At 39.5% G+C, this 25,588-nt stretch overlaps 1 protein-coding gene across 1 annotated transcript in view; it reads right to left on the minus strand.

The window, feature by feature from the left end:
* The window catches only part of LOC124605377 (protein RRP5 homolog), a 180,339-nt gene that overhangs the window by 17,333 nt on the left and 137,418 nt on the right, over positions 1-25,588 (minus strand). Inside the window, exons 19-22 of the mRNA XM_047137012.1 lie at positions 16,314-16,442; positions 7,108-7,209; positions 6,875-7,028; positions 374-539 (exon numbers count right to left, since the gene is read on the minus strand). Coding sequence (XP_046992968.1) covers positions 374-539; positions 6,875-7,028; positions 7,108-7,209; positions 16,314-16,442 — 551 coding nt within the window. The remainder of the gene's footprint in view (positions 1-373; positions 540-6,874; positions 7,029-7,107; positions 7,210-16,313; positions 16,443-25,588) is intronic.

Genomic DNA, 25,588 nt, shown 5'->3' on the forward strand with positions numbered 1-25,588 from the left:
AGGAAACAGTTAATATCAGGCAAAAGCTACTGTTGTACAAGGATGCACATGATACAAACAATTGTGGCCAAAATGCTACATGATGAATAGTCTTGAGCGTATTTATATTCTGCAATGAATAACAGTTTAGGCTCTGTATGATTCCAAAAACATATTACAGGATAATGGTTCTGTGAATCTAGCCCCTATTCAGTCATCTCACACAGAGAGGTTTACACAGTGATATTTCATTGCTGCTTTGATTTTCATTCAGTTACTGCACTATTTTCATTATGTTCCAATCCAAGTGTGAGCTTGGAGAAACAGGAGACTTCAAAAGCTGCCCACATAACAGCAGCAACAAAAAATAAAACTAATAAAAACAATGACATACCTGGCAATTTCAAACTGTTCTGCTTTGACAAGCATATCAACATAACTACACCACACATCCACTCTCTTAGGGTATGATGCTAAAATGTGTTCCATTAGTGTCTGAGCCCGTTCTGCTGATCCATGTTTGTTTTCCAGATGAGCAAACCTTGAAATTACTTCCACATCTGCACAGAAGTGGGAACAAAAGTTTATTAAATTTCATGTCCTCTACTGTTATTAGATGTTAATATTCATAAGAACAGTTAGCCAATACATATATTATTTTCACATTTTTTTCCTGGCATTCGTTTAATAAAATAGAACAAAAATTGTACACTTAACATGTTAATCTTTTTGCAGGCTAATGTCCCACAGTATAAACTTCAAAGCTGAGAAGATATTCATAATTCTGAAGTGTCTGTTGTAGACTAAATGCACATTATAAAGGCTTAACTTCAGTAAAAAATTTTGAGGGATTCAGGTATTATTTTGCTCAATATTTTATCTACTTATAAATAAAAACACATTCAATATGACAGTTGCTTACACTGGCAAGTCCAAAACTTTTACAGTTACCACCTGGAAACCATCATACTGAAACACAAGATTGCTACAAACTTTCCTTGCAGATTAAAACAGTGTGCTACACAGTTTGGGTGTGGCAATTCTGCTGGATAGCTGGTTGGTGGTAATGCCAACATAAAACGCTGTGCAGTGATTGCAGCATTGCTGGTATGTGACATACCTCTTATGGGGTAGGATAAGACAGTGACAGGAGTGGTGAAGTATGTGGTGAATGAATAAATCGAGCAGGTCTTTCCTCTTGATCTTCCACATGGTTACACTCCAGTGGCAATAGATTTGGAGTAGAAGTGGCCAGACCTTGTTGAACCAGGATGATGTTTAGTTTGGGTGGGTGATCGAATAGCACTTAATGATAGGTGGGAAGGATCTTGGATAGAATGTTCCTCATTTCTAGGCACAATGATAGATAATCAAAGTCCCAATGAAGGATATGATTCTGTTTCTCTAGTTATGGGCGACACAGGGTGATGAGGGGGCATTTCTTTCCAGCCGATTTTTAATCCTCCCATCGTCCTTTGGAATCAGCTGAAAAGGAGCAATTCCCCCCCCCCCCCCCAAAAAAAAAGAAGGAAAAAAAAAAGAAAAAGAAGAAACCAATGTCACTCCTGACTGGAGCAGCTGAACCATATCCTTTGCCAGGCCTTCGATTATTTATCATCATGCCCAGAAATTGAAAATATCCTACCCAAGATCATTCCCATCTCTTCTAAAGTGGTATTCTGTCACCCACCCTACCTAAACAACATCCTGGCCCATCTCTGAGCAACTCAACTCCACTCCACTCCACTCCCAACCCCTTGCCATAGGGGTCATATCCATGTGGAAGACCCAGATGCAAGCCCTTCCCAATTTACCCACCCAGCACAACGTACTCCAGTCCTGTCAGACTTATCCAGTCCCACCAGAGGTGGGGCCATCTGTAAAAGCAACTATGTCACAAATGTCAACTTGGCTGCAGTCGCTGCATGGCATTTTATGTCGACACAACCACAGAATGAATGGCTGCTGCCAAACTGTGACACAGAACAAAGTTGACCACTCAGTGGCACAACATGCTGTTGAACACAACACAACATGCTTGAGTTCCCTACAGCACCAGCTTTTCTGAACTACATAGGTTGGTGTTATCCTTGCAATACACCCTTCATCCCGGAATCCTCCTTGCCTTAAACTCCCTAACCCACTGTCCCCACACCCTATAGCCAACAGTTTCCTCTTCCTCAAGCCTATCTTCCCCTGCTACCCACACCTCCATATCATCTTCATGTGCCTGCTTCACACCAGTTCAAATACGCGTGTGTTGCATGCCTCACCCATGATATACCTGCCACCTCTCCCTCCTCCGTTTATAGCCTGCACATGTGCTACCTCTCTCTGAGCCAACTACCCTTCCCAACACCTCTTTTGGCTTTCCACCTCTTTCTCCCTCTACTCACCCTAATTAACACAACCCCTGCCCCATTATACCTACAAAACTACAATCCCAGCATTGTTTGTCCAGCCAACATAAAAAGGATTTATTCCAAAATCTAGCACAGTTTCCATCCTATTTTGTGTGTGCCTGTCTACGACTCATAGTGTTTCCAATTCGATTGTCTACAAATGACTCGTCCTATACATTTGGTGTGCCTGTTTGACTAATTACATTGAACTCTCGCAGGAGCTCACTTCTCTACTTTAGAAAAGATATGGGGGACAGACAGTTCTACTCATTTGAACACATGTTGCAGCCTGTCATGCCTATGAGTTTATGAGGGGCAAGAGGTGGCGGCATCTGTTTCTGTTGCTTTATTGTAGAATTCAAAGGGTGTCTTTATGATTCTCTAGTTGGTGGTAAATTATAGGAAGTTAATGTTGTATTTCTGAATTTTTATAGTATAGTTCATGTGTTTATTGTGTTACGTTGTACATAATGCACTTTGCTGCTACCATTGACATCTCTGTTTAACAATGGGCCAAAAAAGCTTCTATATTTAGTTAATCAAACAATGGAAAATCCAGGCTGTGATGTAACAAGAGAAGGAAAGTTACTACTCACTATACAGTGGAGATACTGAGATGCAGATAGACACAACAAAAAGACTTTCACAACTAAAGCTTTCGGCCATTGCCATTCGTCACGAATACACACACACACACACACACACACACACACACACACACACAAATGCAACTCACACACACGACTGCAGTCTCAGTCAGCAGAAACCACATTGGGAGCAGCAGCATCAGTACACGATGGGATTGGCAACTGGGTGGGCGTTACAAGGAGGGTGGGGCAGGGAGGGGGCGGGATAGTATGGAAGGGGGTGGTGGACAATGAAGTGCTGCAAGTTAGATGGAGGGCAGGGGAAAGGTAGGGAGGAAATAGCGGAAAAGGAGAGAAATAAAAAGACTGGGCATGGTGGTGGAATGACGGCTGTGTAGTGCTGGAATGGGAAAGGGGTGGATGGTGAGGACAGTGACTAACGAAGCTTGAGGCCAGGAGGGTCACAAGTATGTAGGATGTATTGCAGGGAAAGTTCTCACCTGCGCAATTCAGAAAAGCTGGTGTTGGTGGGAAGGATCCATATGGCACAGGCTGTGAAGCAGTCATTGAGATGAGCGATATCATGTTTGGAAGCGTGTTCAGCAACATGGTGGTCCACTTGTTTTTTGGCCACAGTTTGTCGGTGGCCATTCATGCAGACAGACAGCTTGTTGGTTGTCATGCCTATGTAGAATGCAGCAAACTGGGTGCAGCTTAGCTTGTAAATCATGACTGGTTTCACAGGTAGCCCTGTCTTTGATGGGATAGGTAATGTTAGTGACTGGACTGGAGTAGGCAGCTGTGGGAGGATGTATGGGACAGATCTTACATCTAGGTCTATTATAGGGGTATGAGCCATGAGGTACGGGATTAGAAGCATGGATTGTGTAAGGATGGACGAGTATATTGTGTAGGTTTGGTGGACGGCGGAATACCACTGTGGGAGGGGTGGGAAGAATAGTGCACAGGACATTTCTCATTTCAGAGCATGACGAGAGAGAATCGAAACCACAGCGGCGAATGTAATTTAGTTGCTCCAGTCCCAGGTGGTACTGAGTTACGAAGCGAACGCTCCTCTGTGGCCAGATGGTGGGACTTTGTGAGCTGGTGGAGACTGGAAAGATAAGGCATGGGAGATTTGACATCTTGGGCTGTCGGGTGTTCTGCCGGATATCAGCGTCGTACTTGCACGATATTTCGGTCACGTAGCTCGAGACCTTAATCAGGTGCGACCTGAGACTGCTCCTCGAGTGGACCTGGTCCAGTATTTATGCCTATGGCCTTCCCCCTCCACCAACAGCTGCAGGCGCTTCCTCTGTGGTCCGCGCGCATTCCCTGTGACCCGCTGGAGCGTTGCTGCTCCGTTTTCCGTCCGCTGCGGTTCTAGATGTTCCCTCTATGGTCCGCGCCCACCAAACCCGCTCCTGGGGGTTTCATCTACGGTCTGGGGTACCAGGCGTTCCCCCTGCGGTCCGCACCCGCTCACCACGACCTGTTGGAGCGTTGCCGCTCCGTTTTTCGTCTGCTGCGGCTCTGGATGTTCCCTCTGCGGTCCGCGCCCACCAGTCCCACTTCTGGGTGTTCCATCTTCGGTCTGGAGCTCCTGGCAGTCCGTCAAGGGCTCGTTTACCATCTCCATGTCTCTGGTTCTTCTGTTTGTGTAGTGTTGCAGCTGGCCCCGTTGCTCCTTTAACAATTCCAGAGCCGGATCCCAGGCTCTGCTTAGCTGGTACCCTGTGTCACGATTCATAAGATCGTCAGCCATTTTAATCTCAATTGATTCTCTTATAACACTGTCCCAAAATTTGGGTGTTTGTGCTAGAATCTTGGTATCCTCATACTTCATGGCATGATCTAGTTCTAGACAGTGTTCAGCAATGGCTGACTTAGTCACCTGTCTTAATCTAGTGTGCCTCTGATGTTCTTTGCACCTGATCTCCACAGTTCTTGTCGTCTGGCCAATGTAGGACATGCCACATTGACAAGGTATATTGTAAATCCCTGGTTTTCGTAACCCCAGGTCGTCTTTGACACTCCCCAGCAGTCCCCCGATCTTGTTGGATGGACAGAAAACACATTTGATATTGTGTTTACGCAGGATCCTACTGATTCTGGCAGAAATAGAGCCAGCATAGGGCAGATATGCCACCTTCCTTGCTTCATCTTGGTCTTCTTCAGGAACCTGTGGTATAGTGGCTGGTTGGAGTACCCTCTCAATTTGTCTGTCCATGTAACCATTCTTGGAGAAAACTGTTTTGAGACGTTCTATCTCTATGGGTAGATTCTCTTGGTCTGATAGGGTATGTGCTCTGCGGACCAAAGTCTTCAGAACCCCATTCTTCTGTGCAGGGTGGTGACAACTGCTGGCCTGCAGATATAAATCAGTGTGTGTAGGTTTTCGGTACACACTGTGGCCAATTGATCCATCTGCTTTCCTCTGGACTAGTACATCCAGAAATGACAGCTGGCCATTCTTCTCCAGTTCCATGGTGAACTTGATATTAGGGTGGCATGAGTTAAGATGTTCAAGAAACTCATTGAGCCTGTCCATCCCATGTGGCCAGATCACGAAGGTGTCATCCACATACCTAAAGAAGCATGTGGGTTTAAATGTGGCTGTCTCCAATGCCCTCTCCTCAAAACTCTCCATAAACATGTTGGCAACCACAGGGGACAGTGGGCTGCCCATAGCTACACCTTCAGTTTGCTCGTAATATTGGTTTCTGTACAGGAAATACGTGGATGTCAGTGTATGACTGAACAGGTCCAACAGAGCACCATCAAATTTCTCTGCAATCAGTTCTAGTGAGTCCTTCAGTGGGACCCTGGTGAACAGCGATTTGTTTCTGTACATGGTTGAGAGGATAATTACAGTCAGCAAAGGCTTCAGTGAGACCCTCGGTATATTTAGAGAGATACTGCTCGTCACTGCAGATGCAATGAACGAGGGTAGCTAGGCTGTATGGAAGGGACTTCGTGGTATGGAACGGGGGGCAGCTGTCAAAGAATCTCATTTTGATCTAGAGTTATTGGTTTTTATATCTGGCAGACAGTTGCACGCGGTGTGCCCAGTTCCATAACTGAACACTGGGATCATGTGTCACAACAATTGTTTTATTTCATATAACGGATCAAGATATAAAAAAAAAGGACTTTTACAAATGGTAGCAGGCAAAGAGGTACACATGTTGTATGAGAAATATTCAAAACTTTTTTTATTCGGTGAGAGATGGAAGTAACTTGTCCAAACCACTGAGAGAGTTGGCAGAATGGGGCAAGTAAACACATCACTAGCAGTTAAGGAAAAACCATAAGCTGTGTTTAAAAAAGTTTTCAGCAGCTGGGGAGTGGTGGGCCATGATGAGTTAACTCATCCAGTCACAGGATCACTTGCTCCTTATGAATAACTGGTGGACTATATCAAGGAAAAGGTGCTTCTCATAAACAATGGAAAGTGATGGGAAGTACTATAACTATAAAAATGCAGCAATACAACAAACAGCACACTATACACTTGATGCTACAGGACAAGAAAATATTATGTGGCACGGTTAATATGAGAAGCAACACATGGACAGATGAAGTTCTGGAAAAACACTGATATATGTACAAGCAAAACAACTAGTGTTTTGTATGAGGGAGTATACAGGGCAACATCACAAGGCAGTTGATGTAAAAACAAAATTTTGATAGAAGAAATGCTGAAAAATTGGCAAACTCAAAATGTCTGGATTCTTGGATAATACTAATGAAGTATAATTATTTACAGTCTATAAACCAAAGAAATTAAATATCAAGTGAGTAAAAAACAATATGTAACACTTTCATGTAGCCTCTCAAATAGGCAGCTCAAATTCTGTGCAAGGTAGAGATATGTGAAATTAGAGCAAATATGACATAACTTACGTAGCTTCTTATCAAGCTTTGAAAGAGCTTTCTGTAGGAGATCACGAGCTTTATCCAACTGCCCAAGTCGCATCAGCACTCCACCAGCATGCAGCCACATTTCCTTGTTGCTGCTGAATCGTTTCATTATTTGTCCAATCAATTGGTCAACCTCCTAATACAAATGTAACATAGGTTTGATTGACATTCGTTAATGAAATAAATATTTGGCAATTATCGGTTTACACACATACCTGCAGTTTACCACTATCAGTATAAATTTGCAACATTTGCATATTAACCTTGAAAGGATCATTGGCCTGCACAGCATCTTCTAAAACTTTATCAAGGCTTTCCTGCAATAAAAGAAACAGCAGACATTTATTTGATAATATATTTCTCTTAGTGTGAAATGACTTTTCTTTTGCTACTACTCGTTATCTGTTCATAGATTATACAGGATGAAGCCAAATTCCACTGACAAAATTTTGAAGGTTGTTCAGGAATATTTTATGAGTACCTTAGTATAAGGGATTCATGATCTATGCTGGCTTGTTTCAGTGTAGTTGCACAACAGTCAAATGTCAATGGTATGTGCCATGTGTCTTGTTCAAAGCCAACTTGTTCCACTGACTTACAATGAATGCTGTTAACAACAATAATGTCCACTTTACTCTGAACTTTCAAGTTAGCACTTGGTAAAGTTTAGCATTGCCTCGGGTTTGTTATTCTGGCGGATTACTTGTATGTTAACAGTGATATGCAGGCAGTATTGATAGGAAGAAATTTGATTGAGTTGACCTATATGCATCTTGTTTGTGTGACGTATTGTACCATACTGTACACTGACAGAACAGAGTGAATATACTATGATAAAAATGTGTGTGTTAAGTTGAAGAGTAGTTGTATTACACTCTGCTTCGTACTGCACTTCTTGGTGATTGCATTTTACAGGCTTTTTAGCTGTACACTGAAACAAAGGTAACTGGGTAACAAACTCAATAAATTATAATTACATTACTACTCTGTACAGAGTCACCAGAGACTGTGGGTCCCTTAAACAAAAACTATCTAAAAACATCCAGGAACGACTTCTGAAATTCTGTCAGTGGAGTATGAAGTATATCACTTTTATGGATGATTTGTCATGGAGAAAAATAAAAATTTTTAAGAAGTACAGAACTTTTACTACAATGTATCTCTAGCCACAGGTAAGGTACATATTCAGAATACATAATGGTCATTCCACATCAATTGAATCAATGGCCCCCACCCAACCACTGGCATTAACATGAAATTTTGCACAGATGTTCCACACAAAATGCAATTAAGCTGCGCAAAATTTGACTTCTAAATACAAAGATTTCATGCTTTTAGGAAGGTTTCAGTAGGGGACTACAAAATGAGGTGTGGTTTCTGTGGCACTTTTCGTCAAATTTAAGATAGCTTAAAGTTGAAACTATCAGTAAACCAAAGGAGATATTTGGATTATACACAGACATTTGTGCTCAACACACTGTTAAAATTTCATAGTGTGACATTGATCATTTTTGAGCTATACAAGATCAAAACTGGGGGGAAATCAATCTGACAAATTTCTGCTGTTTTGTGACTGCAATGCCTTAAACGATCAACTTATACTAGAGTGCCTATTACTTTTTCCAAAGGGAAGTTACTTGTTATCAACTCTAGTGAACTACAGCCATTATTTTTAAGTATTTGAAAAGTTATTAACATGTAAGCATACCATCAGACTTCTTTTTATCAAATGTGTGCATCTTTTGATGTCAACTGCTAAATATCAGCAACTCCTATTTCCTTTAGTTTTATTTTTTTATATTAGAAAATACGGGTGTTTTGTACAAGAAAAGGTATTGTTGACGTAACAGACCGTCTGGATAATGTTAAAAAATAGCCTGTAGGTACTACAGTCAACCACTCACAAACCATCGTTACACAGAAGTGCATTCTGTAGAACAAACTCAAAAATATTTGTGTAGTAGTTACATTCTTTAATCTGACTATGAAGTACAGCTTTTGCAAAGAGTTTTATTATTTTCACACTTAACAGTCCATTTGATCCATTTCCATTTTGTAGCAGCATGGAACTGTAACCAGGCCGCAACCATAGACTGCCAGTCAGACAATGTCCCTGCTTCCAAGACAGCAATTCCACACATGCTGCCACTTCAGTATCACCACTTCTTCGTGCCAACAACCACGGAATGGAAGAGCTTTCAGGAAGTTTCTGCAGTGTGACTGAGTGCCTTGAAAATGCCAGACCCCCTTCAGGTACCAGAGGTTTCCAAAAACACAGATCTCCCGCAAACTCAGCCCTGGGCAGCAATATTTAAACCTCCCAGGTTCAGCCCACCATCATTGGCACCACCAGGCCCTATTGTGATGTAAAGCCCATGTTAGTCACTGCCATACTCATGACACAGCTACATTTGCCATCACCAGACGGTAAAGCAGTGACCAGCATCTGACTGCCTGAGCCTGGGTCACCAGTCATCTGCTGCCACCTCCATAGTGGCAGTGAGTTTCAACTGTTCGTGATCACCACTCACTACCAGTCTGCATCCTGCAGCCTACAGTTGCATTTCATCACCCAGGTAGTCACACCGGCCTCGCCTGCCTAGCCCTGGCTACCGGTTGTCTCACTGATGCCATACATTGCTGGCAGTTGCCCATATAGCCTACACCTCCAGCAGAGCCGCTCGCCCTCATATTCCCGAAGCAACAGCCCATTACAAGTCCGCATAAATTTGTTGTCATGAAAGAAAGCTACAACACTGTTTTTTATGATATGAGAAAGAGCTTTTCTCTCATTGTTGCCACCAGGTACTGTTAATATAACCACCTATTATTAGCATGTTCTAGTTGTTTTGAAAATTTTGCTAGTAAATGTAAATTCAGAAGCCACCAGTGGTGTCAATCAACTTTAAGGAGCAAGTTTCAACATTTGCAAATATGGGGGGGAAAAAAAAAGAGAGAGAGAGAGAGAGAGAGAGAGAGAGAGAGAGAGAGAGAGAGAGAGAGAGAGAGAGAAGAAAAGAAAAGAAAAAAGAAAAAACAGGAAAAGAAAATTCGCCATTTTTGCTTCAACTCTTTCAGTAGGCCACAACGAGGTTTGATAACCATCAGAATTTTGCTATACAAATGTATCTATCTTAAATGTATCAGAAGCCGCAGTTTATAAAATATTAAAACCAACAATAACAATTCAGTTTGTTCTTGACAAATCTTGTGCTTTACGTAGCCTTGTGAATCTAGTTTGGAGATTTTTTGACATTTTAGAAGAGAATGGCCATGACTTGCCATAGCCTGAATTGATTCTTTCTGCAGTTCTCATTTTTTTACCAGCATCGGCAACTTAAGCCTATTAGGAGCATAACAGAACAGCAAGTTTCTTGTGAACTTTATTCTACCATATATTTACTATCCCTTTTAATTATTTCAATCCTGAATTTCCTTTGTTTCATAATTTCCTAGTTATGATCAGTAGTAGCTCACAGGTATATATTCTGGGTGTTCACAAATTTTTAGATTTAGATACATTTGGGAATGTGAAATTAATAGCATCTGCTGTATAACAGTTACACTTACAAACAAATTTATACAGCTACAGCCACTGCCAATAATAATCTACATCTACATCCATACTCCGCAAGCCACTTGACGGTGTGTGGCGGAGGGTACTTTGAGTACCTGTATCGGTTCTCCCTTCTATTCCAGTCTCGTATTGTTTGTGGAAAGAAGGATTGTCGGTATGCCTCTGTGTGGGCTCTAATCTCTCTGATTATAATATGTATAACGTATCTGACAAGAGAAAGAATTGTTTTGTATATAATTAAGTACAGTTTAGGGCAATAATGAAATTATGTGTAAGCTTTCGCAACTCTCCCTTTCACATTTATGCTTAAGTGGGAGTTTTCGTGCTTTTCTATTTTTTGGACAAATGTACAAGATCCCTGGAGGATGTATTAGTTCACGAATTTACTTCTGGGCTGAAAATCAGATATTCCTATGCTGCACCCACACAACAACTTGTGCTAACTGTACACTTCCTTGTCAAATGTTCGCCTGTAGTCATGCTTATTTGACTTCTTTACTTTCTTAATAAAAGGATCTGTTCACGGAGGTCCTAGCTCCTTTGTGGCAAACTTTCCCTGGTAATTTACTTTTCTGTTCCCAGAATGAGATTTTCACTCTGCAGCGGAGTGTGCGCTGATATGAAACTTCCTGGCACGTTAAAGCTGAAGCTGTGTGCCACACTGAGACTCGAACTCGGGATCTTTTCCTTTTGCGTTCAGGTGCTCTACCAACTGAGTTACCCAAGCAGGACTCATGACCCGTCCTCACAGCTTTACTTTTCTGTTAGCATTTAAAATAGATTCCACATAGTTCATATTTACACTCTATACAAAAGCCAATTCCCACCCCGTAAACAACCAACTCTAAACACAAAGCACCATTTGTGGAAATGATGAAACTCAAGTTGTAATGTCTGCCCATATGGTCACTTAATTGGAATACAAATGAGGTGGGAAGGCCTAAAGCACACTGCCGTCAATCCCCCATCTAAGTGAATATAGAAAAACCACTGAAATAGCTTCTCTTGAATTTTCATACATGCAATGTGGAGATACAGCTCAGATAAACTTGAATCACCATAAGATCAACATATTTTAGAAGCATGAATAAATCTACAGCTTCACATTCAACGGTGAGTGCTTTAGACCGTTATGATTCTCACAAGGGAAACAACCCATCGCACTCCCAACAAAATTTAGTGGTAAGATGGCCCAGTCAATGGCCCATCAAAAACTGAACGCAGACCAAGCATGAAAATGGGAAGAAGGTATACTGAACTGTAAAAACAGTATAGTAGCTCAGCATGTTCAGTCATAGGGTTAGCTGCCCTGTGTAATAAAAAAAACTGAGCAAATGGATCAGCGATGAACTTGAATGTGTGTCATCAGACGTCTGCCCTCAACACAAATGCAACGAGCAATAAACAACAAAAAGACATTTAAAAAAAGGGTGGCCACGTTGGACTGTGAAGGGCACAAGTCATGTTCAAATCTCTCTCATGCCATTTCTTTATTTTATTCTTTTCCCCCAACATTATGAACTGTCCGTCCGGTCACTGAAATGTTTGTTCTCTTTCTGTAGTCTTGGCAGCTGTCATACTATACACTGGTTACAGAATATGAGTCATGTGGTAAGAATACATTACCGTCTCAAGTAAACGTGATGAACAGTGAAAGCAGCTGAGATACCACATAGACATCTCACAGAAATGAAAACAACAAGTAAACGGGTGTGAATTATGTTACAAGAAAGTAATTCAAGAGCCAGAATTTCCAAAATCGAACGCAACTTCAAAAACATCAAAAACGTATGTTTTGACAGAGCACACAGAAACTGTGCAATTGTGAAACTGTTACATTCATTTGTTGCAGTTTAAGTGATGAACTACTATGTTTTCATCATTTCCTTGGGAGTGATCACATTCACATTCATACGAACACCTAAATCAGGAAAGGAAGCATATCTCACTCCATTACCTGGCGTACAACTTACATGCATCAGCAAGAGATTTCTGTCATATTTTTCATATGATACACATCCTGACACTAATGCTGTGTATTACAAACCAGAGGTGTTTACCAGTGGAGGATTTGGTTGACTTGCCGCTTTGCCATCAAACGTTTGCAGTTCCCATTCGAAAGCCACTTCCTTTTGGCTGCTAATAGAGTAGTTTTGCAGAATCAACTGCCATTACAGGCCCCTTCCTCACACCTTACTTTTGCACGCGGACATTACACCATGACAGAGGCACAAATTTTAATACAGGAGAAAAAAAAATCGTCGCATGAGTGAGAGGTTTGAACACAGCTCGCTTGCTTGGTAGTCCAACACCGCGACTGCTTCACCACAAGACCATCGATCTTTCAGCTTTATTGCACTTCCTTTTCCACGGACCGTTCAGTGTTTCCGTTTTCCTTTCCTTTCCTTTCCTTTTTTTTTCACAGTTCACGCTTGATCTGTGTTCAAGTTTTGATGGGCTGTCCATTGGGCCCTCTTACCACAAGAGCAGAGGGGAGTGTGATGGGGAGTTTCCCTTGTCAGCGCCTCAAAAGGATTACTGTATGATAAAATTCATAACTTAATATAATAAAACTCATTCAGAAACTGTCAGTATAACTTTAACTTACACTGACATCCAATCTGATTTTACTACAGTATGAACTAAGTGAATTATCATATCTGAGGAGTGAGCTATCATCTAGCAGGATTTATGCAGAGGATTGGAGATTAAAGTCTGCTGCAGTGTGCTGCTATCCAGTGCCACTGACATAAACTTCTAGTTGAGTGGCAGGGTCTTGCTGTGCATACCGTGAATCATGCAAATTGTTAATTAAATCCATATGTATTTGGCACTTAAGACAATTAGGTTACACAAATTGTGCATGCACAAAAGCTCCTTAAAAGGTGCACAACTGAAAATGTTCTCGCGACCCTGTTGCCAAGTTTTACAGTGCCTAGAGGAGCAGTAACGCAGTAGATTTAGGTACTTTGTCTTTCAGATTGCAGCATCTATGTTATGTTTAACACTCACCAACGAAAAATAACTAATAAATCCACAAGGTGTCAAAAAATAGGGTGTTCACCTGCTCTTGCGCTCTTACACAACAGCCACCACTGGTTTATGATCAAATATAAATAAAAAGTAAAACTCTTGTGAAATATACAAAATTACAGCACCTAAAAAATAATGAAAATCCATCAAACAATAAATGTAACAACAGTTTCTTAATTTCTGATAGTAGTATTTTCAAGATCATTTCATAAGCCTCATCTCAAGGGTTTCCAAAACTAACAAAACCTTTTCTAGTATGAAACACCTGCACTTTCTAACAAAATAAAAATAAAGTAAATATCGTATTTACTCGAATCTAAGCCGCACTCGAATCTAAGCCGCACCTGAAAAATGAGACTCAAAATCAAGGAAAAAAAGTTTTCCCGAATCGAAGCCGCACCTGATATTTGAGACTCGAAATTCAAGGGAGATAAAAGTTTTAGGCCGCACCTCCAAATCGAAACAAAGTTGGTCCATTGTTATATGAGACACAATTTACGTTGGATGAATGATGATACAGCTACAGTAGTTTGGCTCGAGTCGTAAGCTTAGCAGTTAAGCTTTACCAGGTAGCCATTGCTATGCGTCAGGCGCTCCGTCCGTATTTGTACGGTTACCCTTCCTTTTTCACGTGCTTTGTCTGGTTTGAATCGATTGCTTATTTTTCTTTGATCTGATAAGTGCTGTTCTCTTTGTTATAGGTGTTTACGTCACTCTAAGCTGAAAATGCGTTATTGTACTGTGTCATGCATTGTTTGTCGCATTCTGATAATGTGTGTTTACGACCCGTCGCCGCTTGCGGCATGGCTTGCTTTTGTGCGCGCTACCGCCGATTACAATTTTAAAAAACAGAGAGGAATTGTCTCATTAGCGAAACAATGGCAAGAGACTGCTCTTTGTTGTTACTTACACTGCTGATTTCTTTGATAATGATCAACAAGAACCAAATAATAGACTGCGTTTGATAGAAGATGTTCTGAACGAGAGTTTAGCTAAAATTTTTCGCTGTTTGAAAAACTTTGCAGACGCCTCTTTTGTACATTACATTCTGCACAGAAATTAGAGTCATCTTAGATTTAAAAATCTAGTCAATTGCTGTGCTTCATTTCTGACTGTATCACTATTAGGCATAAGAATAATATGAATATAAACATGACATGATATGTATATTCTTCCGTGTTTGCTGTTGTCTCACACTAGTTTCGTAGTTTATTAGGCAGACGGGATTTAAATGAGATAGCAGCAAACACGAAAGAATACATGGTAAAATGTTAATATTCGTATTATTCTTATGGTGAAGAGAATACTGCATATGATTCACAATTCATAAAAGTTCCTATTAGCAACCATCTCTTCTCACAGGTAGGCAAAAAATTCGGAACGCAGAGTTGGCCATATTGACAAACATCTCAAACAGTCTTGCCAGTCGGATTTTCATAGTACATTGAAATGCTGCTACACTCGAAGATGTACAATATGGAATTTGTATTTACTTCGTTGGATAATGTATGAAAATGCAGTGGTCGAAACTCGGGGCAGAGAAAAAGCTTGTCTTCCACCTTTTTTTAAATTTATTTACTGACTCAGAGGTTTTGACGCCAGTATTTATCTTTGTGTCTGCAAAGCATGCCTGTGTAGCGCTACATATATTCGACGGCAGAAGTTAGTTGTGGCGGCACCTACCAAAATTTTTCAGAAATTCCGCTTACTTTGCACTCGATTCTAAGCCGCAGATGGTTTTTTGGATTACAAAAACCGGAAAAAAAGTGCGGCTTAGATTCGAGTAAATACAGTAGATGATATTCTTTAGCAACATGACAGCAAAAATGCAAAAATTTGTTAAAAAAAGTTGGGTGGCATGTTATTAATATAAAACTTCTACTCAAGGACACTCACTGTGCCTTAATGTACAAAAGTAGGAGTTAAGGAGACGACTCACCGAAAAGCACAAGCATCGAATTGTCAACAGCCACACACAAAAAAAGATAGATACCATGCTAGCTTTCAGAGTAATCCTTTCTCCAGCTGGAATACACACACACACACACACACACACACACACACACACACACACACACACACACCTGTCCCTATACCAAGTGTCACTTCCATTACTACTAGTTTCCACTTTTACAAACATTAAAGGTGACCAAAAACTATTGAAGAACTCAAACAATATTTTGAAAGTTTACACTGAAAATATCTTTAAACCTTGGATTAGCTGGTATCTTGAGATCAAATTTTGCACAGACTAGTTTTATTCTAATGGATACATCTGTGCAAAATTCTACTCAAATTGGAGACGACTCCTGTAATTGGTCTACTTGATACTATTGAACTATCAAGGGCCAATTACGAAAATATAAAATCAATATTAAAGCTCCTAACTTTTTATGGAATGGCCCATATATGTTGATTTCACCATGGCCACTACATTTCAGACATATTATGTATTGCTATGACATTACATCTGCTTTCAGTTTAAAACACTGCAAAATAGAAACTAAAATTATGAACACACACTTAAGCAATACTGTAATGAGTTAAGTCTTGTCAATTTTTCCATTAATTCTTATTGTGCAACTTGGAACAAATATTTTATTGATAGTTTCAAAAAGAAAAATTGAATGTACTACTACACACTAAAAGTTGATATTTGGTCAAACTTATGACTGATTTCACTGCAATTGTTTTATAAGAAATGGAATGGTGAAAACTTTTAAAATGGATGTCAAATGTGAAACAAGCTTTATAAGCTCTTTACACAAAAATCTTGTCACCAGGCCTGTCTATCAATATAGCATTGCTCACCTTTGTGCCATATAAGTTTTCTAAATTGAGCAACGCTACCCACACATTCAGTTTCTCTTGCTCTTCACGAAACGAAATAGTTTTCAGGGCACGGAAGGCAACTGCCCTAGCTTTCTCTATCTCTGTTGCCTACAATAAAAGGAAAAAAATGAAAGAATTAGTTATCCTAAACATGATGCTGAATGAGTGACTAACAACAGTTTTTTTTACAGAAGACAGTAAAAATGTTACAAATGTTAGATAATCATTTAAATAGATAAGTGTTGAGTGCAGTCTTTTGATAGAAAGATTTCTGTAGTTTTTAACGGAGAAATAAGGCACACATTCCTTAAATAAAATTAATATGTGTAATATGCTTGCACAGCAGCATATTCTGCCTTTCTTAAACTTATTTTCTTGTTCTCCCATTTTTACATTCATTACGTTCCAAGTAATTACAACTGCTTTCAAAATTCGGCAGTGTAAACACGTTTGCTAAACTTTTTCATGCAAAAGTTATCTATTGTGCCACAATTTAATGTGTGTGCACAAGGGATCATCAAAGAGTTAATTATCATCTCAGTTAATCTTTCTCAATAAAGACAAAAGTTAATTTCTCAGGTAGTTTCTGAAATGCTGTCTACTTGTATCAGCTTAACTGAATATACAGGCTTATTCTAAATGATGGACCCATTTTCAAATCTACGGATTTATTCAAGTACGGATTGAAAATGAACAAGCTTTACACTAATGAAAAGAGGAAGTTTCAAAGCTTTTTTCATAATGTTTGATGTCAATTTAATGAATTTAACAATTTGTAATAATTTCTAATTAATTAGTTTTTAATAATTATTTAATAATTAGAAATGTGATAAACATTATGAATGTTCTATGTGGCCACTGTTGGCTGCACAGCAAACATCGATGTGGTAGCCAAACTTGTCCCACACACATGAAAAAGTGTATCTGCTGTTATTGGGTGCATGGCAGCAGTGATCCAGTTCCGCAGATCATTCACAGTGGTCAGTACAGGTAAGACATAAACAGCTTACTTTACATAAAAAGCCGCTTCTGAAACCATCACAGCTCGCGCGCCAAAAACTTTGAAACTTCCTCTTTTCATTAGTATACTTCCTCTTTTCGTTTGTATAAAGCTTGTTCATATTGGATATGTACATGAATACTATGAATTTTTGAAAATGAGTCCACCATTTAGAACAACTCTGTATTACAAACAAAGCCAAAAGAAGTCATTTAACATAATGAGATCAATAGCTGGCACCTGGAGAGGAGCTCTGTCCAGTACTCTTAACTTTCTACACAACTCTGATACAATCAATTGTAGCTTATAGCTGCTTTATTAAGATAGTGATTCCAAAAAGACATTTAAAACTGGACAGATGTTGATTCCAATGTCTAATAACATACCTCAGAACAATGCGATCCATTTGCATCGATGTCAAACATATCCCCACAGCTTATAAAGCTACACATACAAATAGTTTGTAAATATACTAGTGGAATTCCTTTTGAGCAGCCATAAAGTTACCAATTAAATACGATAAAAGGACTGTATATAATTATGATACAAAATTGCTGACCACTTCACTACAGGTAGGATCGACCTGCCCTTCCTCTTTCACCTTCACCTTCCTCTACTTATCCCTCTCTCCTCCATGAAGAAGGGAGTAATAGTTCTGAAAGCTAACAGTGTCACATAATTTTAGTTTTGTCAAAACTGCTGAATATTTCAGCTGCTCAAGTTAAGTATTGGCCAGCAATTTTGCCTCAAAATTTAGTACTTCTGTCAGCTGACTTTTCCTTTTGATGCAGCCAAAAGTACTTCATGGCAGCTTAAAACTGAAAGATATTAACATTGTAATTATTCAGTAAGAGATTGGATTAAAAGCATATCAGCAATCTATATTAAAATTTACACAGATAACTGAAGAAAAACCACCCTCAGGATGTCATTGATAGCACAATTCATTATCTCCAATTAATTCAGTTGCCCATTTAAAACTATATCCACAGTAGAGTCTATCATCACAAGAGAAATGATGATTTTCAGAATACATACACAATATCTCAAACCCAGACCATCTGGATCCTCCCCTCCACCACCAGCTTTTCTGAACTGCACAGATAGGAGTTATCCTTACAATACATTCTCCTCTCCCGAAATTATCCTGGCCTCAACCTATGGTGACCTACTGCCCCCACACCCCCCACTCAATAGTTTCTGCCCCCTCTGTCCCATCAACTCCTCCCTATTCACTTCCCCTTACTTTCACTGTGTGTTGCCCTCTGCCAATGCACGTGCCGGTCTTCTATCCTTCCCTGCCCCCTGACAATGTCCCAACTCCCTGCCCCCTCAGTCTCCCAATGCTGTGCCTGGTAGTCTAGTCAAGCTACCATCTATACCCTGCACACATTGCTAGACAGTGCTCTTCTATCCCAATACCTGTACCCCACTGTACCACTCCCCATTCCCCGCCGCACTCCAGACTTCTGCTTTCATTCAATATGACAGATTTTTTGGTCGGAGCCACCACAGAGAGCGGTCATGTGTGCATGAGTTGTGCTCGCTTGTCTGAATGTGTGTGTGTACTTTTTTCTTTTTTATAGAAGGCTTTGGCCGAAAGCTAAATGTGTAACAGTAATTTTGTTGTGCCCGTCTGTAACTCAATGTCTGAGTAGCACTCCATCAGTTTCCTAATATAGTTGACATTACAACTTTCAGTTTCCAGGGTTCAATATATGAAACTGTTAACCATAACCAATTCAAAGTGTGTCCACAGTCACTAGAAAATCCAAACAGGAATAGTAAAAATAATAGTTGTTTAGTAGATATCATGCATGGCACAGTGAAAAGTAAATGTAGATAAATAACTATGACTAATGATTTCAGCTTACACAGGAATAGTTTTTAAGAAATATGTGAACAATTTGGCAAACAGTGCTTTAACTACACAAAATCTCTGAAATATAACGATTCCTAAGTCTGATCTTGAATCTTGAGCAAAAAAACACAGGTTGATAACACTGGAGAGAATTGGAAATACTCTAGAACTATCAAAGAAAAGTGGTGTACCACTGTCCAGCCAGTAGTACCTCTAAAACCTGGGATCAACAACCGCAAGATCTGCAGATGTCTCACCACAGGCATAACAAGAACTAGATTCAACTGCAACATTTTCCCAGCTCATCTCTTCACAGTTGATGTTGTAAACAATCCCAAATGTGATTGCAATGGTGAACCAAATGTCTTCACATGTTTCAAATATGAACACAATAATAAAGAACTAATCTGTCAACTGAGTAAACTAGGAATCGAATCTCCTTGGTGTATGTCCAGCTTATTACACAGAAACTATGCACATATACATTGTACAGATTTATAATATATTGGGTGATCAAAAAGTTTCTGTTTGAAGGACATACAGTCCAGAATTGGTATGCCAACCAGGCAAAATCATCATAAGCACTGAGATAGTCACTCCACCAACACATCACATTGAACAAACCTATTTGGTAAAACAATGTGTCCTGTTGCATGAAGAGGTCTGTGATTGCCTGCTGCACATCCTTGTCTGACATGAATTGTTGATCCTTCAAAGCGTTTTTCAAGGGACTGAAAGCATGATAATCACATTGGGAGAGATTAGGACTGCAGTGTTGGTGCTCAAATGTCTCCCAGTTGAGTTGACGTAACTTCTGTCTTACACCGTTTACAATATGGGCACATGCATTATCACGAAGCAGCAGCACCCCTTGGCACACCTTTCCACAACAATTGTTTTTAAGAGACATGCTGCCCCGCATACATCCTTCATTCTCCGGTGGATGTCTACCAGCGTTTCCCCTTCAGATGCCAAGAAAATAACAACAGCACATTGGTCCTGTCTGAACACATTTGGTAATAACATTGCCACAGTTCACATTGCCACAATTACCACATGCATGTCAGAAAGATATGAATGAAATACCAATCCCTTGCCTACACACCAGTGCTTATATACCTGCTTCGGAGTTACGCTACAACACTGTAACAACACCCTCAAACAGGAACTTTGTGATCGTCCCTTACAGCACGTAAACATATAACGAGAGGCTGGACCTTTGATTTTAGCGAGTTGTAGCATATTAGTCAGAGAACATTTGAAAGTACCTCCTCGGAAACAGTTTAGGTCACTACAACAGCATTTTCAAAAAATTGTAGGTTGAAGGACATACATTACGTCTCCGATTCAGCAATGAACTATCAACTAGGATAAGTATAAGCCATTGTTTTAAGCAATTTCAACAAACTGGAAGTCTCTGCAAAGAAGAAAGTACGGGCCGACCACATGTTGAATGAGAACATGAGATGCATTGAAGAAAGTTTTGAGCGTAGTCCAAGTAATTCAAACAAATAGAGCTTGTGAAGAACTAAAAATCCCTCAACCCACAGTGTGGCAAGTATTGAGACACTTTTTGCCATACAGGCCCTACTACTGACAACTTATGCAGGTTATTACTGAATAAGACAGAAAAGTCTATTGATTTTTGTGGCAATACTGTAAGAAATGTTTCTCTCACACTAAATTTCTAGGAACGAAGGAACACCATCCTAGTGGAGAGGCGAATAGATATGATGTTCACATTTGGAATCTGCAAATGATGCAACATGAGAGACTCGCAACTGGTTTTTGTGGAGGGAATTGTCATCAGAAGAATATATCTGAATATACTGGAACAATGGTTTTTTTCCTCAATCTATTGAAGTCTCACAAGACTTCATTTTTCAACAGAATAGAACTCTGACCCAAGGACACCTTGATGTCCAAAACACTTTTTAATCAATCCCCTTCTCAACTACAGAAACAAGTACAGGAAAAGAAAACTTGGTTCTTACATTGTGGCCACCAAGTCCTCCTCATCTCACATCATGAGTTTTGCCTGTGGACTTTGCAAAAGAAACTCTACATACAACCTCTACCAACACCTCTGGCTGACATGCAGAACCATATCACAGCTGTAGCAATGATGCTCCATATGTGGGATGAGTCTGACTATTAATCAGTGTTTCCCATGCAGCAGGAGGGTGACACCATTAAACATTTATGGCTTTGTTAGCAAACTTTACAAGTTGCTGTTTCCATAGATCATTCACATCCAACACATATTCCACTACATAAAAATTAATTTAATCTGATACATCTTTTTGAATAACCCTAGACGTAGCTTTTGAGACTGCTTTCATTCTCCTGCCAAGGAGCAGAAATTTTCAGAAAGGGATTCAAACTAAAGAGTTCACCGTCATCTGAATTCAGGCCTTGTATCACTTGGCCACCATGCCAATTAGCAAGGATTTTCCTTCTCAAATTATCTGCAATTGATTGGAATCATTTATTATTCAACTTCATTGAAACTACTAGGTTGTGGGACAGATACATATTAACAAAATTTTCTGATTTTTGAATGTTGCATTAATTCCACCTGGTCCAAAGCAGATGCTGGATCATCTAATTCGATGATTTTTTTCTCTCTTTCCTCTCTCACAGGAATTACTTTCAAGTGCCCTCTGACTAGTATGTTGAAGTTCACTGAAATTGGTGGACCTCAGATTCTGGCCACTCTCTGTGCATGTAACTGCCTTTGTAATCTCAATACGCAACTCAATACTGTATTGTATAAATGTAATCAAAAATCACACATGCATGTGATTAAGGAGTGTACTATCAAGAAAAAGTAAGGAAGATAACAGTTCAACACAACATCTTATTAATGATGAGGTCACCAGAGACAGAGTTGATACTCTGATTTCAATGACACTAACAATTTGCAGCATTGCCCACAGAACTGATCGTGGCCCTTTTGTTCTGATTTGAGTGGAAGGACTGACCTCGAGACTTCGAACATTCTGTGACAAGCTAAGCTGCAACTCCCTGGACTAGCGCCATTGGGCTGAGAACTGTAGGCTCCCTCTAATCACCACAGGTCATCACAGGTAAATTGACTGTGTGTGGGATGCACTAAAGGGCTTTTTAGATTAGGCGATTCTCCATTCAATCCAGATAACAACAGTTGTATGAAACCCAGAAGTATCAGTGTTAAGGTCAAAAGAAATGCCTCCCATAGGTGAGGGCATAATACTAGGTACAGAGAGCTGGTTGAAATCTGAAATTGGTAGCAGTGACATCTTTGGGGAAAATTTAAGTGTATATTGAAAGGATATGCAAATGGGAAATGGAGGTGGTGTTACAATAGACAAGAAATTAAAATCTACCACGAAACAGAGATTACTGCACAATCGGTGTAAAACAAAGCGCAGGGCTATAGATAAAGAGAAGCAGAATGAAATGTGTTTCACTGTCACAAGAGATGTGTGAATCCTTCAATGATTGCCACAGCAGAATATTTTCAAATAATCTTTCACAAAATTAAAATAGTTCCGGTCATATGTAAAAACTGTTGGTGACATCAAAGTTAGTGTCCAGTTCCCAGCAAAGGGGAAAGCAACTGAAATTGAGGGCAGCAAAGCAAAAGCTGAAATGCTCCATTTTAAAATGTTCCTTTAGAAAGGAAAACCAAGGAGAATTACCCCACTTTCATCTTCATGCCACCGAAAAGAAGACTGAAATAAGTATTAGAGCCAGTGGTGTTGAGAAACAGCTATAATCGTTAAAACTGAAAAAAGCTCCAGGGCCTGATGGAATTCCTGTCAGATTCTATACTGAATTTGCAGCTGAGTTAGTCCCTATTTTAACTATAGTCTATCATAGATCCCTAAAACAAAAAATTATGCCCAATAATTGGAGAAAAGCACAGGTCACACCCGTCTACAAGAAGGGTAGTAGGAGTGACCCACAAAACTACCATCCAATATCCTTGTCATCAATTTGTTGTAAAATCTTAGAATATATTCTGAGGTATTTCGAACTGAATGACTTCCTCAATGCCAACCAGCATGGATTCCAAAAACATGTATCATGTAAAACTGAAGTTGTACTATTCTCACATGACATACTGAAAGCTTTGTATCAAGGGAATCGGGTAGGTGCAGTATTTCTTGATTTCTGAAAAACATTTGACTGAGTACCACACTTACACTTATTATGGAAAGTACAACCACATGAGGTATCAAGAGAAATCTGTGACTGGATTGAGGATTTTTTAGTATGGAGAACGCAGCATGTTTTCTTGGATTGAGTGTCACTGTCAGATGTAGAAGTAACTTTGGGTGTACCACTGGGAAGTGTGGCACAGAATATTAATAGTAACATCAGGCTTTTTGCAGATGATGCAGTTGTCTGCAATGAAGACCATCTGAAAGAAGCTGCATAAATGTTCAGTAAGATCTTGACAAGACTTCAAAATGGTGCAAAGATTAGCAACTTGCTCTCAGTGTTGAGAAATGTAAAACTATGCACTTAAAAAAAAGTTGTATCCTAAGACTATAATATTCACTGAGTCACTGTTGAAATCAGACAACTCATACAAATACCTGGATGGAACACTTCGTAGGGATATGAAATAGAATGACAACATAGGTTCAGTCATGGGTTAAGCAGGTGGTAGATATTGGTTTATTGGTAGAATACTGGGGAAGTGCAATCACTCTACACAGAAGATCGTTTACAAATCACTCATGCGGCCCGTCCTAGAATACTGCTCAAGTGTGTGCAACCCATACCAAATAGGACTAGCAGGGGATATTGAATGTATACAGAGAAGGGCAGCAAGAATGGTCACAGATTTGTTGAATCCATGGGAGAGTGTCACAGATATACGGAAGAACTGAAGTGGCAGACTCTTGAAGAAGGCATAAACTATCCTGAGAAATTCTATTACCAAAGTTTCAAGAACCAACTTCACATGGTGACTCTAGGAACACACTACAACCACCTACAAGCTGCTCACATAAGAATCATGAGGGTAAGATTAGAATAACTACAGTATGCACAGAGGCATTTAAACAATTATTCTTCCCACACTCCACACATGAATGGAATGAGAAGAAACCCTAATAACAGGTACAATGGGATCTACCCTCTGCCATGCACTTCACGGTAGTTTCCAGAGTGTAGATGTAGATTTGGGAAGGATGGGGAGGAACCTTGGTTTTGTCCTTTTCAAAGAGGCCATCCCAGTGCTTGCATTAAGCAATTTAGGGGAAAAAATTACATGAAACTGGATGACTGGATAGGGATTTTAATTACCATCCTTCTGCAAACATACTGAGAGAATTCTGTGTTATTTCTAAATGTGTTCTATTTCTATGCACAATCTACATTAATTTTGTTTGATGATGAGTTGTGTACCAAGGGTGGTGTATGGGGTACTAGATACAAAAAGAGGGAGTATGACTCCACAGATTTCACCAGTTAATCTCATCTCACATCATAATACAAAATTTTTTGTGAGTATCTCAATCAAGGGTTGCCACCAATGACTGCAATGAAGAAATAAATAGAAAATTTCAATTTTAATTTCAAAGCAATTGATCTACCAAGACAACTAGCACATTTAGTGAGCACATTATAACATTTTTAAATGAGAAAGTATTGCCAGTTAGACTTATATGTGACTTACCAAAATCATTTGATTCTGGTAATCTTATCATTTTATTCACTTCCATGGAATGTGTAGTTTAGCACATGCAACGTTCAATTGCTATTCAAAAAACAGGATACCCAAAGTAACAAAATTCACTTCAAATAGTTAAGGGGAATACCACAGGACATTAACAGGGAGAAGTTATAATGGAGATTTCACAGTGCTCTGTTATGGATTCACTACTGTCCTTGTTCTAGTATTTTATTTGAACTAGGCAACAAAATTAGTCCTTTTTGTATATAACAATACTGATGTCAAGGTAAGTAACAAAGTATCAACATTTTGTTAAAGTAGTTCGGTTTTGCAAAAATGGGTTAGCTTTGCAAATCTCATCCAGTTTTGCACAATCAATACCACCACACTTCTGTTAGTGTACTGGAGCAACAAGGAATAATGAAAAAGTTCAAAGTTTTTGGAGTGCATATTGATGAATACCTAATGTGGAAAACATACAGTACACCGGCTAAAACATTTTAGTTCATTTGCTGTAAGAATAATTAGCAACTTCAGAGACATTGAAATCAGTAATTTAAGACATTTTGCATTTTTTAATTCTTTGGTATCACATGGTACAATATTGTGTGGTAGCTCATTATATAAGCAAAAATGACTGTTATGAATAAATTATTAGAAGGAAGAAGTGATCTTCAATGTACTCTATCGATGGCACAAAAAAGGATGAAATGCACAACTGT

This window comes from Schistocerca americana, chromosome 3, assembly GCF_021461395.2.
Source record: "Schistocerca americana isolate TAMUIC-IGC-003095 chromosome 3, iqSchAmer2.1, whole genome shotgun sequence".
Taxonomy (NCBI): domain Eukaryota; kingdom Metazoa; phylum Arthropoda; class Insecta; order Orthoptera; family Acrididae; genus Schistocerca; species Schistocerca americana.